Here is a 14864-nt window from a genome sequence, read left to right as displayed (position 1 = left end):
AAAGTTATAGTCCCTCCCCGCTCCCTGATGAACAAGGGTCCCGAGGTCTTATAGGAAGTCCTTGATAGAAAGGACTTTAGAGTGGTAACCGGGCATAGGGAAGGATCCTGAAGGAGAGGGATGATTTTCCAGGAGGACCATCTATTCTGAGGGTCTTCATTTTTGGCCAAGAAGACCTTGTCTGGGGAGAGGAGGACCTCTCCTGACGGAAGGAACTCTATGTGGCCTGGATCCCTTGATAAGGCAGCTAATTCCGAAATCCTGGCGCCAGATGCCAAACTCACGAGAAAGAGAGTTTTCCTGAGTAGAGGGATATACTCACATGAATCGTTGACGGTTTCTGACGCTAGTTTAAGAACATCATTGAGAAACCAGGAAATCGGGCTAGGACGAGAAGATGGTCTCAGTCTGGCACAGGCTCTTGGGATCGAAGCTAGCAATGAATCTGTTAGATCTATATTAAAGCCGATTAGAAAAATCTTCTTCAAGGCAGACTTGATGGTAGTAATAGTGTTGGCTGCTAAGCCCGACTCAAACAAGGTTCTGAAAAAGGTTACCGTTAGGTTTAGTGTCATAAAGTCAGTACTAGAATCTTTCAAAAACTTAGCTAGTTTTTTGACCGCTGAGTCATATTGACGAAGAGTGGAGTCTCTCTTGTCAGATTCTAAAAATAAAGTATTCTGGGGGTCTATGTTAGCCCCTTTGTGTGCCGCAAACTTCATGAAGTCCATAAAGTTAGGGTGGTCTGAATGTTTGAGGAAGCGAACACAGTGCACGTTTGTACTATCTGGGTCAAAGTCGGGTTGGGAATCTGGTGAGGGTGGAGATTCAGCTCCAGTAAAAGAGGAAACCAATTGCTCTTGGGCCAATTGGGGGCCACCAGGGCTACGTGACCTTTGAAGGTTCGAAGTTTGTCCAGCACTTTCATCAGTAGGTTCACCGGTGGGAAAAGGTAAATCCTTTCCCAGGCGTTCCAGTCGAGAGACATGGCATCCGTGGCGTAAGCCCGAGGGTCCAGGTTGGGGGCCACATAACATTTCAGCTTGTGGTTGGATTCCGTCGCGAAGAGGTCTACCTGGAGATCCGGCACTTGGAAGAGGATCCATTGAAAGGATTTGCGATCTAGTGACCATTCTGACTCCAACGGTACCGTCCTGGAGAGTGCGTCTGCCACAACGTTCCGAACTCCAGCCAGATGAACGGCGGATAGGTGCCATTGGTTTGAGGCCGCCAGGGAGAAGATTGCCACCATCACGTGATTGATGGGACCTGACTTGGAGCCCCCTCTGTTTAGACAACGGACTATGACTTCGTTGTCGAGGACTATCCTCAGATGTTGTTTCTTGGCCGGGGAAAGACGTTTCAAGGTTAGTAAGACAGCCATGGCCTCCAGGACGTTTATGTGAAATTTCTGGAACATTGTAGACCAAAGGCCCTGAACTTTCCTGTGTTGGGAGTAGCCTCCCCAACCTGATAGGGAGGCATCCGTGTGGATGACTATCCTTGGAGGGGGGTACTGCAACGGAACCGATTTTGATAGGCTCTTGGCGGTTGTCCATGGGAGAAGCCTCTTCCGAAGAATGGGAGGAAGGCGTGTCTTCTTGTCCCGACGTTTGGTGTTCGCTCTGGAGCGCCAAACTCGGTTGATGTCTTTCAATTTCGCTTTCAGAAGGAGGTCTGTCACTGAAGCGAATTGTAGGGACCCTAGAATCCTCTCCTGGTTCCTTCTGGAAGTTACCTTTTCCCCGAGAAAGCGTTTGGTATTTTTCGCAATCTCTATCCTCTTGGACCTGGGGAGACATAGAGTGTGAGAACGTAGGTCCCACCGTAATCCCAGCCACTGAAATTTGGTCTTTGGTGTCAGACGAGACTTTCCGAAGTTTATCTGGAATCCCAGAAACTGAAGATATTGGATCACCTTGTTTGTTGCCTTGAGACAATCCTCGACGTTGTCTGACCAGATTAGCCAATCGTCCAGGTATGCGACGACTTGGATTCCGTGGGATCGGAGTTCCTGAATGACCGATTCCGCCAGTTTCGTGAAGATTCTGGGCGCGATGTTGAGCCCGAAAGGCATCACTTTGAACGTGTAAGCCTTGTCGTCCAGTCTGAATCCTAGGAATGGGCGGAAGTGTCTCGCTATTGGAACGTGATAGTAAGCATCGGTAAGATCGATGGAGGTGGTGACGGCCCCACGGGGAAGCAAGGTTCGCACCTGCGAGACGGTAAGCATGTGAAACCTGTCGCATTGAATGGACAAGTTTAGTCGAGACAGATCGAGGATGACCCTTCGGCTGTCGGAGTCTTTCTTCGGAACGCTGAATAAGCGACCTTGAAACTTCAGATATTTCGTTTCCTTGATCGCGTTCTTGCGAAGAAGATCTTGGGTAAACAAAAGTAGGTCCGGTGTCGAGGGTTGATGGAATCTGTTCGGTGGAGGAGGCCCTTCTATCCAACTCCACCCCAGGCCCTTGGAGATTATGCTGAAGGCCCAAGGACTGAATTTCCAGCGACTCCGGAACACATAAAGTCTCCCTCCTACCTGAAGACCGTCAGTAGTTGGAGGTTTTACCGCCTCGGCCACCACGTGACCCTTTTCCACGGGAGAAATATCTCCCTTTGCTTCTGTTCTGAAAAGAACCCCTCGAACCGGGGCCCCTGCCTCGTTGGTATCCTTGGGAGGAAAACCGGGACTCATAGACCGGGTTATAAACAGGAGAGGTAAACGAGTTCGAAGCCACTTGGTTTTCAGGGACGAGGACATACTTCACTTGGGGCTGAGACTTGGAGGTGGAGGGTTGGATGCCCTGAGAGACCGGGGCCGACTGGACTACTTGAATAGGTTGGCGGAATTGGGTAGAGCTATAAGGGCATAGCCTTTTTCTGCCCCGGGAGTGAATGCTCGATTGTTCGAACTTCCGTTTGGGAGTGAGACCCCAACGGACTTTGAGGCTCTGGTTCACTCTGGCAGCTTCGCTCAATACCGAGTTGACCATGTCCTCCGGGAAAAGGTCCGGACCCCAAGCAGAGGCTTTAATGAGCTTATTTGGCTCATGGCGGATAGTGGCTTCAGATAAGACATGCTTACGGCAACGTCTTTTGGTCACCAAGAAGTCGTAGCAGTCTGCTAACAAAGATTGCAGGGTGGCTTTAGTCATAACTTTAAAAGAGTGTTCCTCGTCATAAGTAAGAGAAAACATCTCCGCCATAGTCGAGATGTTGAGGCTCCGGCTAAACCTAGACCGGGACTCGAACTCGAGTCGGATTAAGGTTTCAGGTAGTCTTGGGAGGCGTTCACTGAATTGCGTCGATGCACAGTCCGCGGATAGCTTACCAGAAGTGAATGTCGATTGAATGTTAAGCCAACATTCATTATCTGATGGGAACAGCAGAGATGTAGGATCTGTCTCCCGGAGTTGTGGCAAAGGCTTATCTTCGGTCACTGCCTGAAGGGCTAATTCAACCATTTTGGTGACGCAAGGAGTGGGGGTCTGTTCGTCCACAAGAAACATGGTGTAAGTACTCTTGTGGGGGGTCAGCATGGTGTTTGTACAACCCCACTCATTTAAGGTTCGAACCCAAACAGACTGAGCCTGTTCCTTCGGAAAGATAACGGTCTCTTTAGGGACCTTATCTAGTCGGACAAGAGCCTCTTCCGTAAGCCGGGCGAAGCCGGGGAAAGGAAATTGAAGACCGGGAGGGAAGAACTCAAAATCTTCAATGGGCCTGGTCCCAAAACCCTCGATGGTCAACATTCCGTCCGTGAAAGGACAGTGGAGCGCCATTTTCCACGGGTTGTTCTTCGTGAAGGGTGGAAGTTTTGAGGCGTCCGGGATGAGGAACTGCTGTTGTTGAGGCAGTCCACTTTCCAGGGTATCTAGTCTTCTGGTGACGGCAGAAAGTATAGAACTAATCTGCTCTGTAACGACCCTCGACAACATATTCGTGAGGGCCTCCGGGTCGAGGTTGGTTGTGGTAATTAAGGGGGATGACTGCACTCCCGGGTCCTGAGACATAGGGGCAGTGCTAGTCGAGTCACTAGGAGCTCCGGGGAGGGGAGCCTTCTTGGGCTTCGATGATCCAGGTAGTGTAGGATTCTGACGAGTCCTCACTAAAGGTCTTTTCTGAGATTTGACCTTGGCAGGAACCGAGAGCGATCTTGGGGAGGATTCGTGGTTCCCTTCAAAACCAAGAAAGGAAAAATTATTAGAAGTTGGAGAAAAAGAGGGGCTAAGAAGAGAGGTCTTAGCGCCAGACCCACCTGCCTCACTTACAACCTTACCTGTGTCAGGTTCGTCAAAAACCATGGGCTCTATGTCTAAGGTCAGAGCCGTAACATTGTCTTCAATGGGGTCCGGGTCGTCAGGGATGTCTGTATCCTGGACGAGATTGAGTTCTACGATTTCCGCAATGTCAGCAATTATAGGAGCCGCCACTTGCCTAGACACTGCTGCCGAAGATTTTGCGTTCGGGTAGATAAGTCTACAATAATCTTCTGAGAGGACGTAGGGCTTCCTGGCCTTTACGTTACGGGCGAAGCCGCCTACCCACAATTTCAAAGTGGCTCTTGCTGAAGTTTTAACCGCCTGGGAACTCTGAAAGAACGGGGATAAGGTTAGCAAACCCGAGGACAAAATGATAAATGAACCCGAAGATTCATAACAGAAGTCAATGATTATCTATCATATTGATGTCGCCCAGTGAAGGGAAGTAAATACAAAAATGACTGAAAGAGGCTCACCGAATCTGAAGCGAGGGTGGAGATAAGGTCATAACAGATAAGGCAGTTGTCAGGGTGCCATACCAAAATATCGTCCATCTGGATCCCACAGTCCGCGTGGGACCGACAGACAGCATGGCCGCAAGGCTGGTGAAGGACGGCCGCGCAGGCTGTCATCCGGCAACGGACCACCTGTAAAAGGAATAGTCCATGAGCATCTACTAGTTTCTCTATAAGGGGTCCCGGAGGGTCCGGGACCTGCCAGTTAATAAAATAAATGTATAGCCTTAGACTAAACATGCAGAGAACTGAGACTATTCCAATAGCAATCCGGCAGAGCCGGGTATGAAAAAGGATGCAAAAAACAGTGATTAATATATAATCATAACTAGTTTCGGGGCCCCCGTGGCCGGGGAACAGGGTTGGTAAGTAAACTTAAAGTAAACTTAAAGTAACTTAAAGTAAACTTAAAGTACCCAAGATACATCCTTAAAGTACATAAATAGAAAACGCCAATTATGATCAAAAACTAATGTCTGTAATGAATAGGGCTCCCGGAGGGAGGATATTAATCAAAACCGTGTCAGTGTCAACCGATTATGTAGTTAAGAGCTCGGCGGCTCCGATGTCTGATGACGGGAGGGTACAACGGGAGAGCGCGGGGGGAGCCAGTGGAACCCCCCCCTACCTTACCTGAGGTACCGGGACAAAGGTAATGATTCATGTAGAATATAAAATAATGATATGGGATATAATAAGTCCTATACGGACGATAATAGCATGAGGTACCGTAGGGGAGGACACTCCTAATATAAGTGCTCATTCTAACAACCGTAATTAAAAGCAAGGTTACACCAAGGTGCAGATATACCGACTAATCACGTGTGATAGTCCCCGGTGGTCCCGGCCTTCCCCCTCCCCGACCGATGGCGACGGGAGGGGGGAGACGAAACCGCCCGGTATGAATGAATGAGACTAAGTCATACCCCGTTGGTATACTCAGTCCTCAATATGTCGGAACGTTGATGGAAGACTGAGGTACAAGCATATTTGACCCGTAAATCATAACCAACAACCATCGAGTGAGAGGAAGGGTGTACACTGAAGGGGGGGGGGGGGATGGAATAACCTCCCCAACTTGTTGGGGGGGGGGTGTAATGGTACAGGGAAATCGCCATTGCGCAGCGGTAGACAGGGCCACCAACTGGAGATCCCCTAATCATGACATGAAAATCCCAAAAATACGATCACAACGGAGTAAGCAACAAATATAATATCAATGCACAAATACATAAAAATAATTAATGAATTAAAAGCGAAATCACGTAAGTAAGGTTAGGCATGCAGAAAAAATATGGCGAGAGAGGGACTCGGGCGAGTGGTAGGGGAGGAAGCATGACGCCATCAGCAGATGGAAAGCAGGGGTACCAACCTAGTTACTGAAGCGGTAGATCGAACAGTAAAAACAACAAAATACGCGAGAGTCCCACTCGAACCAAACGTAAAACTAGGTGGAGCGTAATAAAACAAAAGGTTTTACTAATAATAAGTGAGATGGTCGAAATTAAAGCTCCTAGAACTAGCGAAACAATCTCAATGTTGACGCTATCCACCAACACGCACGAATGCAGGCATACCAACATAACCTACTCCTGATGAAACGCTAACACCGATATCATAGGATAACATAAAATAAATGCTATATGAAAGCATAAAGTCGGTGTACTAAATGAATATTGCTATATGAAAGCATAAAGTTATGTACTAAATGAATATAAGGAAAAAACTCCTAAAGGATCGAACGAATATAAAAGACGGACGAACTAACGAGACAAAGGGCAGAGGCGAAAGAAAGAACGGGGACGCCGCTCATATATAAACACTTCTAAATAATAAAAACAAAGATGACACTGCCCAATCTCATTAAAAACTCATGGATAAGGTACTTAACTTCGATGGGGTATCTTGGGAATCGGCCATCGAGAGAAAGTTGATGATAAATCCAATGAAACACACGAAATAAAACACTTGGACTTATATCAAACAGGTGCTTGAAAGGAGTGTTGGGCAAGCGTGGGTTGAGTTAGTAGTACTGGTCTGCGAGGCAGGGGAGGTTGAACGGCACCTCACTATTGGGGGATTTCGAAGAGGAGAAATCTAAATGGTACGAGACCTCTGGTATTTCGCCCCAGTCTATACCGACACCATTAGGTGAGCGAGCTAGTTCAACCTAGCATTCCTTTACATTTTTTCTCTGGTAATATTAGCAGTTATATTCCTTTGAAATGGTGCATAAGGAGCATTTCACTGCGCGGCACAGGGATTGAGCCCAGAAAACGGATTTTGAGCGAAGCGAAAAATCTATTTTTGGGTGAGATGGCCATGACGTCCTAATGGACCCACCCTTCTTTTCTATGAAAAGATCTTCACGGTATCCCCCCCTGATCTACTGTATCTGTAGCACCTTGCTCAACGCTACAAGGAATGACCGCCAGAGGGAGTTGGCGCGGTTTTGATACGATTGTAGTAGGGGAACCAGGGTAATCTTTGTTGCGGTTACCCTTCTATTCTGCCACGTTTTCCCCTAGAGCCTAGAGGCGTAAAGGCTATTCGGGGTGCAGATTGCCATGTGGCGTGTCAAGAATACGTCCCCTGATGATATACGATACCCTTGAGAGTAATCTTAAAGGTACTCGCGCCAGAAGTTAGAATTCTGTGAAACCTTTGGTTTGATTCTCTGGGAATATCACTGTAGTCATATATACCCTTCGGAAGCTACTAAAGGAACCTTCCATTAGGACGTCATGGCCATCTCACCCAAAAATAGATTTTTCGCTTCGCTCAAAATCCGTTTTTTATTACATTTCTGTACAACGTAAAGTTCATTATTACTAACGAGTAGTTTTATATCTTTCAACGGCTATTTACCGTGGAAATATAATGGAAGAACATAGTCATTTTAATGAATATAAAGTTGTTTACACATAAAATCACAGTGCTTTACCAATAATAAGATATAATTACATCAAACAATTTTATAAAAATTATTCTATTATCACTTCACAATGAATTGAAAAACATTTTGACTGTTTAAAGTGAAATACAATGGAGAAGAAAGCAAACTTTTCAAAATTTTTATTCTGTAATCAGCAGTAAAACAAATACACATGGAAATGTAGATTATTATAAAGTAACTGAGCAAGTATATCCGATGGTGACAAATCTTGTTTATAGCTCGAGTAGCGGATCCATGGCCTTGTAGCAAAGGGGTTAACAATAAAACATCTTTTCTGACACTATATACAAACCTTATGCTCTTTACGTATTATTTTGGTGAAGGCTGAAACCATCCATTAAAGCTTTTGTAAGGTTTAACCACCCTGGAAGGGGTAGTGTGGGTAGACCAGCCAGCCTGCTCACACCAGCACTAGTAAACAACCGCCACTTTTTATTTTGGCTCTGTGGAGTTCAGATGCTGTCTTACTCCCCCGTATAAACCAGATAGAAGTTTCCCAAATATAACTGGCCTATAAAGTAAAATTTTTCTTTTCTAATTTTTCCTTTTATGTGTGTGATTGCCCATGGAGATCTTTTTCATGCGGGTTTGTCCCAGCAATGAAGGGCGCCGTTGCGGCACTTCCATGTCGCCAGAGGAGACAGATCCTCAAGGTTTCTGCCCTGCAGGAGTCTGCATGCCAGTTGTGTCAGGAGTGGTCTTCCTCTCAGTGGACTAGGTTTAACTGGTGACGGAAGAAGAAGGCTAAGGGGTCAACCTTGCCACGTTGACTTTGCTCGGTCGGCTTCACCTTGGTGGTCTGCCGAGCATAAGTGCCGCCAATGTCTCCGGTATAACACGTGGCAAAGTAGCGCAAGCTACCGCTGTAAGAGAGTTGTTCTCTGACGAAGCTGTTTGTCCGCTGTTGCCTTCTTGACCTTAGCATCTGCTTCCCCCAATGATCGCTGTGCTTCGACAGGCGGGCGTGAGCAGTTGCTGACAAGTACTCCTTGGAGTGACTTGTTGGGGGATTCCTTCGGGATGAACTCTTGGACTAGCTTTGGCTACGTTCCAAGGGCATTCGTGACGTGGATCTTCTAGCTAGGTTCACTTAGACAGAAGGGAAACAGAGTGAACTGCCTGGATGTCTGCCTCCAGGTTTTGGACAAGCTTCCCTTCTGAGGGAAAATCATCCTACACCAGGTGTTGGGCAACCTTCCCTTCTGAGGGAAAGCTTCCCTTTGCCATCCTCTGCTTAGCAGTCTTCTCGGCAGCGATGGACAAAAAGGCTTGATTGTCCTTCTTGCCAGCTTGAGAGACGACCTTTATCTGAGTGGTCTCACCCCAAGGGGATTTCACTGAAGGGCACTGGATTCATCCATGCCCCACTCCGGTTCTGAGCTGGATGATGATGGTGGGGGCGAGTGTGTGCAATTCTTCCCCCTCTTCGTCATGTCCATAGGACATAACATAGTGTTCTTTGCTATGTAAGGCCAACTGGTAGAACCTGTTTCGCTGCCTACTCACAAGCACTCTGTTGTATGTTTGTGCCTGGTCTTCCGCGCCCTTGTAGAAAAGGAAGACAGCTTGTCATTCTTCTTTGGAGGATAAGGGGAGCAAGGGAGTTTCTTTCCATGACGCGTTATTGAGGATTTAGCTAACCGGAATCTAGTGGATGAGTCGTGCTCAATGTTACGCATCCTACCACCTAGAGAGGTGGCCGAGCAAGCTCGTCTGCTTTACGAAGGTGTGCACCTGACTTCTGCTATGCGTAGTGCTCTCTTTGTCAATTCCTCACATCAAGACAAGCACGTGCAGGAAGCATTGTATAGAGCTCAGGCGAGCTCTATCATTCTAACACGTTCTGCGCGCTATGCGCAGGTGGAAAGGTGAGCACAGGTAGATTACACCTTACCTGTGTGAACTAAGAAGGGTGTGCGCATAAATGCACCTTATCAGCTCTCGTCTCGCCAACGCTCGCCTAACACTCGGTCTACCTTGCGAGTGGAACAGCAAGTTATTTTACAACTGAAGGTAGCTTTACCTTCGTAGACTGATCACTCAGTTGGACATGTGGACGGTGCCCACTTCCTTAGGGAAATTGAGCACAAAGAAGGGCACAAGTTGACATTCTCTCATGCCCTCCCATTCCTTGCCACTCTGTCTAAGCCAATGAAACACTTTTGGGGCTAAATCTGGAACAGTTCCGTTCTCGAAAAATACACCCTGATTCCTGGGCCTTGTCCAGGCAATCATGCAGGTGGTCTCCGGATTGACTGATCATCCTCCGACAGTTCCAGCCCGGACGTTCCTACCATTCCTTAAGATGTTTCTTCCTCCTCAAAGGGGAGTGAGGGCACTTCTGATCTTAGACACAGTAGCTCGGCTAGGCAACTTCCTCCTCGTGCCTTTCCTAAGCCTCTTTCTCTTTAGGTGTACGCAAGGTATATCAGAAGTATCTTGAATACCAAGGCGCCTATCAGCCAGACCCTATTTTGGAGAGGCCGGGTGTGATTCCCATCGTAGCACAGAGGAGGAAGAGGAATTAGAGGCCAAACACTCCTCGGCCAAGGGATACCGTTCATCCATGAACGAGCAGAGGATCAAGATCTCCTAGGGAGATCTCATTCACTGACAACTATAGGCTCTCGCCTATGAAGTTAGGCTAGCCTAAACCTCCTGCCACAGTGGTAGAGGTTCCTCCTCCTGCTCCCTCCGAAGGTGCAAGGCCTAAGGAAGGCCTAAGGAGATGGATCGGAAGGAGAGTTCTTCTTTCTCGAGAATTTTAATATCCATCCGAGAGGAAGGAAGGCCACTAAAGACCATCCCCAAGAATTGGCACTCTATGGTTGAGCGTCATCTTTAAGGGGAATGTCGTTCAACTCTTAACGTCTGTCTCTGTAAGACCGGAGCACAGCGGTCTTCCTCTGAGAGCTCATTCCTGTGCAAGAAGGAACTCTGGTGAATATCTCGACCCTCCTTTGACTGCCATGGTTGTTAACTAGGAGGAGGCGGAATCTTTTGATGATGACTCCAAACATTCTGATGGGACGTTGCTGGCGTCCGCCAGTCCCAAGATCTCTCCCCTAGAGCAGAAAGATGCAGACCATCTTTTTTTAACAAGTCCTATCCTGCAGAATGAAGGTCAAAGTGGGCAGTCTTTTATGGTTGGTGTCATGGACAGGGGATCGCTCCTTTCTGTGCAACTCCAACGATAGTGGAGTTTTTATTGTACCTCATGGAGGAAAACTTGTCTGCGGTGAAAGGCAATCGCTCAGCCTTGAGCCTCACTTTTAGACCAAGTGGAGTTGTCATTTCCTCCTTGATGGAATTGCTTCTCCTTATAAGGAACTTTGAGCGCACCTGCCCTCAGTTAGAAGTTAGGCCCCACCCTGGAATGTAATGCAAGTCAAAGAGAGTCAATTAGCTACATGGCCTTTCCTACATTTCCTATTCAAGGTGATAGGGGCAGGTGACACATAGCTTCGTCCTTCAGTTCGTGGCTAAGACAAAAAGTCTGGCAGTAGTGGGTCCTAGACTCGGGCCCTTCTGGATTGAGAGTCTCCGTTCCGTAAGAGATGACCCAGATCAACTTTTACTCTGCCTTGTAAGGGCAGTGAGGAAATACATTAAAAGAACTGCCAGAGACCAACCTCAGATCAGTAGGCTCTTTGTGAGTATGGGAAGGGTCAAAAGGAAGCTCATGAAGAATTCCATCTCTTCCTGGGTTAGAATGGTAATGGAGCGAGCCATACAACCAGGCTCCTCAACTTTAGGTTGTCGACCCTGTGCTCATGATGTTGGGTTTCATTACGTCCCTGGTGTTCAAGAAGAATTTCTCTGTAAAGCAAGTACTACATGTGGGCCTGGGGAAACGGCAAACTACATTCACCGCCTACCACCTGTAAGACATAACCCACAGTAACCTAAATACTTTTACCATAGGGCCTGTGGTGGCTGTACAAAACATGGTCAATAACACCTCGGCTCCTTTGTAGGACAAGTAGCAGTCGGTTGAGAGCAGATGTTGCCCGCGAGTAAGACTAGAATGGGTGTGTGAGTGACTGGCTACTTCGTATATAGTTCTCGCCTCTCTTGGGGTCCAGCATCTGAGAAACTCTGCAAGTCGACCTCCTCTAAGTACAGGTTGGTACCATTGCGCCTTGTGAAACCTGATATATGTGTATATATATTTGTTATGTCTCCGATCTCCAAGCGAGGTGGAATCAGGCAATTTGTAGGTTAAGTATGGAGTTTTAATTCCAATTTTACGCTTACCTGGTCTAGTTACATTGCTAAATTCTTACACCTAGCACAGATTGCACTGGCCATTCACTTACAAGGTGTCAGGGTGCCTGTAAACAGCTCATGCCACGCAAAGAGTAGCACCCCGGGTCAGTCACCAGCTAGTTGATTTTTGGACTTCCACCCACCGTGGAGCGAGTCTCCACTGTAAAGAGCACAATGGTTTTTATATAATTTTTGGAACAAATGACGAATTTGGGAATCATTTGTATTTTTGCTAACTATACAAATCTGGAGCTCTTTCCACATACTGGTCTTGCCATCACCTTCCTCGGGAAGTCCTGCTGCAATTGCAAAGTAACAGTTTGTTACTAGTGCAGGTGTGAGTCGAGTGGCTGGTCTACCCCCCTCCCACTCCGCTAACACACTTATGGTAATTACACCTCGTAAAAAGCTCAACTGCTAGTTTCAGCCATCGCTGAAATATATATCCATTGTAAAAAGCTCCATGCTTGTATAGTTAGGAAAAATACAAATTATTTCCAAATTTTTCATATTTCATCACAAAATATTTTTTCTTTAATCAGTTTTCCTGACTTGAGTAAATTTTTCTTTTTTATACAGTATCAAGGGTATGTTATGTTAAAGGTAGTAAGTAGTAAGTTAATGAAATTGTCTTTTGTAATATATTTGGTATGTATTGTTTTGATAGAAGTCACATATATAATACTATACTTTATAATTAATTTTGTTTGCAGTCAAACTATAAAGCAAAGAAACAAGTTATGGTTTAGGTTTGCAATGTTTTCATAGTTAATTTGATTCAAGTTTTTCATTCCAGGTTCAAAAGGATCCAGCCTTTTTCTGTTTAGAGAGAGAAAAGATGATTTATCCAACAGTTTATACCTTGTGGAAGTATCCAGATTTAATGCATACATTCACAACTCACACTCCTGTAATTGATGTTTTGCTTGGCGGTGCAGATCTGATGTTGCCTGGCATTATTACAAGAGGAGAGGTAAGCTCGAGCATAAGGTAGATTTGATGATATTCCTAAAGGGACTGAATAAGGAGATTCAAAGTTGAAATGATTGAAAATGAGAAATTAGATGATGGTATCATCATGCCTTAAGCCATGGTATTTAAAAATTTTTTCAATATTTTTGAAACGCTATTTGTTTGTACACTGATACAAACTTCTGAGTCATTTACAGTACAGTATATGTGTTTACTCCTAAGTTATTTTGCTGCAACAAGAAAAGAAGGTGCTTAGCTGGCAACCTTATATGGTTGCCAGTCATCTCTCCACTCTGTAGTTAGAATGATCTGGTCTTTGCAAGGCTGTTCACACTCCTCCTGGTTGCTGTCCTTGATGGTTTTCCCAAGCTACGATCCCGACTCCACGTTGAATGACTTAATGCCCTTTCTTTTTTCAGTCCTTTCTTTCTTTCAGTGTGCATTGTGAATATGAGTGGTTTTTCAGGTAGTATACGGACCTATATCAGCCTTGAAGGGTACATATGTGGAACCTTCACAAGCCTGGTCGAGGTAGATATGCACTTTTTTGCCTTGTCATGGTAAGCGGTGTTCCTGTGATTTTTGTAGGGAATGGCAGCCCACTCAGTGGGTAAAATATCGTGCATGCGGCAAGAAAAAGGCTAAGAGAGATAGATCTCCTCCCGCTTCTTCCCCTCTCGAGGACAAGAAACGTAAGCCTCTTCCTACAACTCACAATCTATCTCCCTTCGATCCTTCTTAACTGGAGTTCCCTGTAACTTTGGTATGTAAAAATGACAGCTATAATAGTAAATTTTTTCAGATCTTGAAGTAGAATCACACTCCCATGTGAAGTATACAGTATATGTGTATGGTCGCAAGTGGAACTATCTCAATATCATGTTCAGTTGTAGCAAACATAGCATTCTCTTCAATGGTTAATGTTTCTGGGTTAGAATTATGAAATATTACTTCAACATTTCCTTTGGTAACTTCTAGTATTGAATTAGAGTGAATATTTTCTTTGAAACTGGCATGAGGTGTAACATGGGCAATACAAATTGGAATTTCAGAACATACCGGTATGTTTAATTCAGTTACTTTGGCATCATATGGTTCAATACAAATGTCATATCTTAATCTTGTATCAAGTTCTTTAAACAATATTTACAATTTTCTTCAGCATCTTTCACAGAATATATGGTATTGCCAATTGAGAGATTGAATCCTTTGTAGTTGGCATTTAATTCTCCACTGTCAATGTTACCATTAATTCTCTATTTGAAAATATCGACCATACCCAGGATAGCTTCGACACACACAAAATACCCAAGTCTGGCAAGATCTAGAAATCTGAGACTATATGATCATTAAGTAGTTCAAAAGATTGACTGCACAATGTGTTCACAATTAACGTTTTACCCCCAACTATCCCACATTTGATGACCTCTAGAAACTAAATAGGTGGTACTGTAACAATGTCATAAAAAATAAGAGATATAGCAGCCCCAGTATCAGTAAGTACAGAACAGATGTTAATGATGGGCTGATGGACAATGTTCTTCTTTGCTTCTACTGATGTAAGTGCTATGCTCCGTGATGCTCTGGTGGCAGGTGTGTCTGTTGTCGGGATGCTTAAGGAAACCCTAAATGGCGGATAACTTTGATGAAGTCGGGAAGGGTATCCGCATCTTCCCTCATTTATTTATACACATGCGCACAATGTACCCCACCTTCCCACAACACTAACATCTGTCATTTATTTTCTGTTGGGGGACATATTTCTTGACTGTGTCCCTTTCTCCTACAGATGCTAAATATCTGGGACCTTCCATAGTTCCTGCTGTCAGGTCTCTTCTTATGGCAATGCTAACTGCTCCTGACGGCAAATGTTCAATAGCTGCAATC

General features: G+C 45.5%; 2 protein-coding genes across 6 annotated transcripts in view; one reads left to right on the top strand and one right to left on the bottom strand.

Annotated features, from left to right (window-relative positions):
* The window catches only part of LOC137628806 (eukaryotic translation initiation factor 2D-like), a 301426-nt gene that overhangs the window by 126012 nt on the left and 160550 nt on the right, over positions 1 to 14864 (top strand). For all 5 annotated transcript variants that reach the window (XM_068360030.1, XM_068360031.1, XM_068360032.1 and 2 more), the window contains exon 4: positions 12802 to 12978. In XM_068360030.1, coding sequence (XP_068216131.1) covers positions 12802 to 12978 — 177 coding nt within the window. The remainder of the gene's footprint in view (positions 1 to 12801; positions 12979 to 14864) is intronic.
* LOC137628805 (uncharacterized) lies at positions 2406 to 5096 on the bottom strand. The gene is made up of 2 exons (XM_068360029.1): positions 4742 to 5096; positions 2406 to 4595 (listed from the first exon to the last, which is right to left on the bottom strand). The coding sequence occupies exons 1-2, from the start codon at positions 5018 to 5020 to the stop codon at positions 2553 to 2555; spliced, it is 2322 nt and encodes a 773-aa protein (XP_068216130.1). The 5' UTR covers positions 5021 to 5096; the 3' UTR covers positions 2406 to 2552.

Source organism: Palaemon carinicauda, chromosome 36 (assembly GCF_036898095.1).
Source record: "Palaemon carinicauda isolate YSFRI2023 chromosome 36, ASM3689809v2, whole genome shotgun sequence".
NCBI lineage: Eukaryota > Metazoa > Arthropoda > Malacostraca > Decapoda > Palaemonidae > Palaemon > Palaemon carinicauda.
Note: the sequence above shows the minus strand (reverse complement) of the source record. Positions and strands in the feature narration are given on the sequence as shown.

What these genes read in the sequence shown, in the direction of transcription:
- LOC137628805 (XM_068360029.1), bottom strand. Translation starts at nt 5,020, where the DNA reads ATGTTTAGTCTAAGGCTATACATTTATTTTATTAACTGGCAGGTCCCG. An exon ending in CCACCCTCGCTTCAGATTCG is followed by an intron (nt 4,596 to 4,741) that starts GTGAGCCTCTTT and finishes CCGTTCTTTCAG; the next exon opens with AGTTCCCAGGCGGTTAAAAC.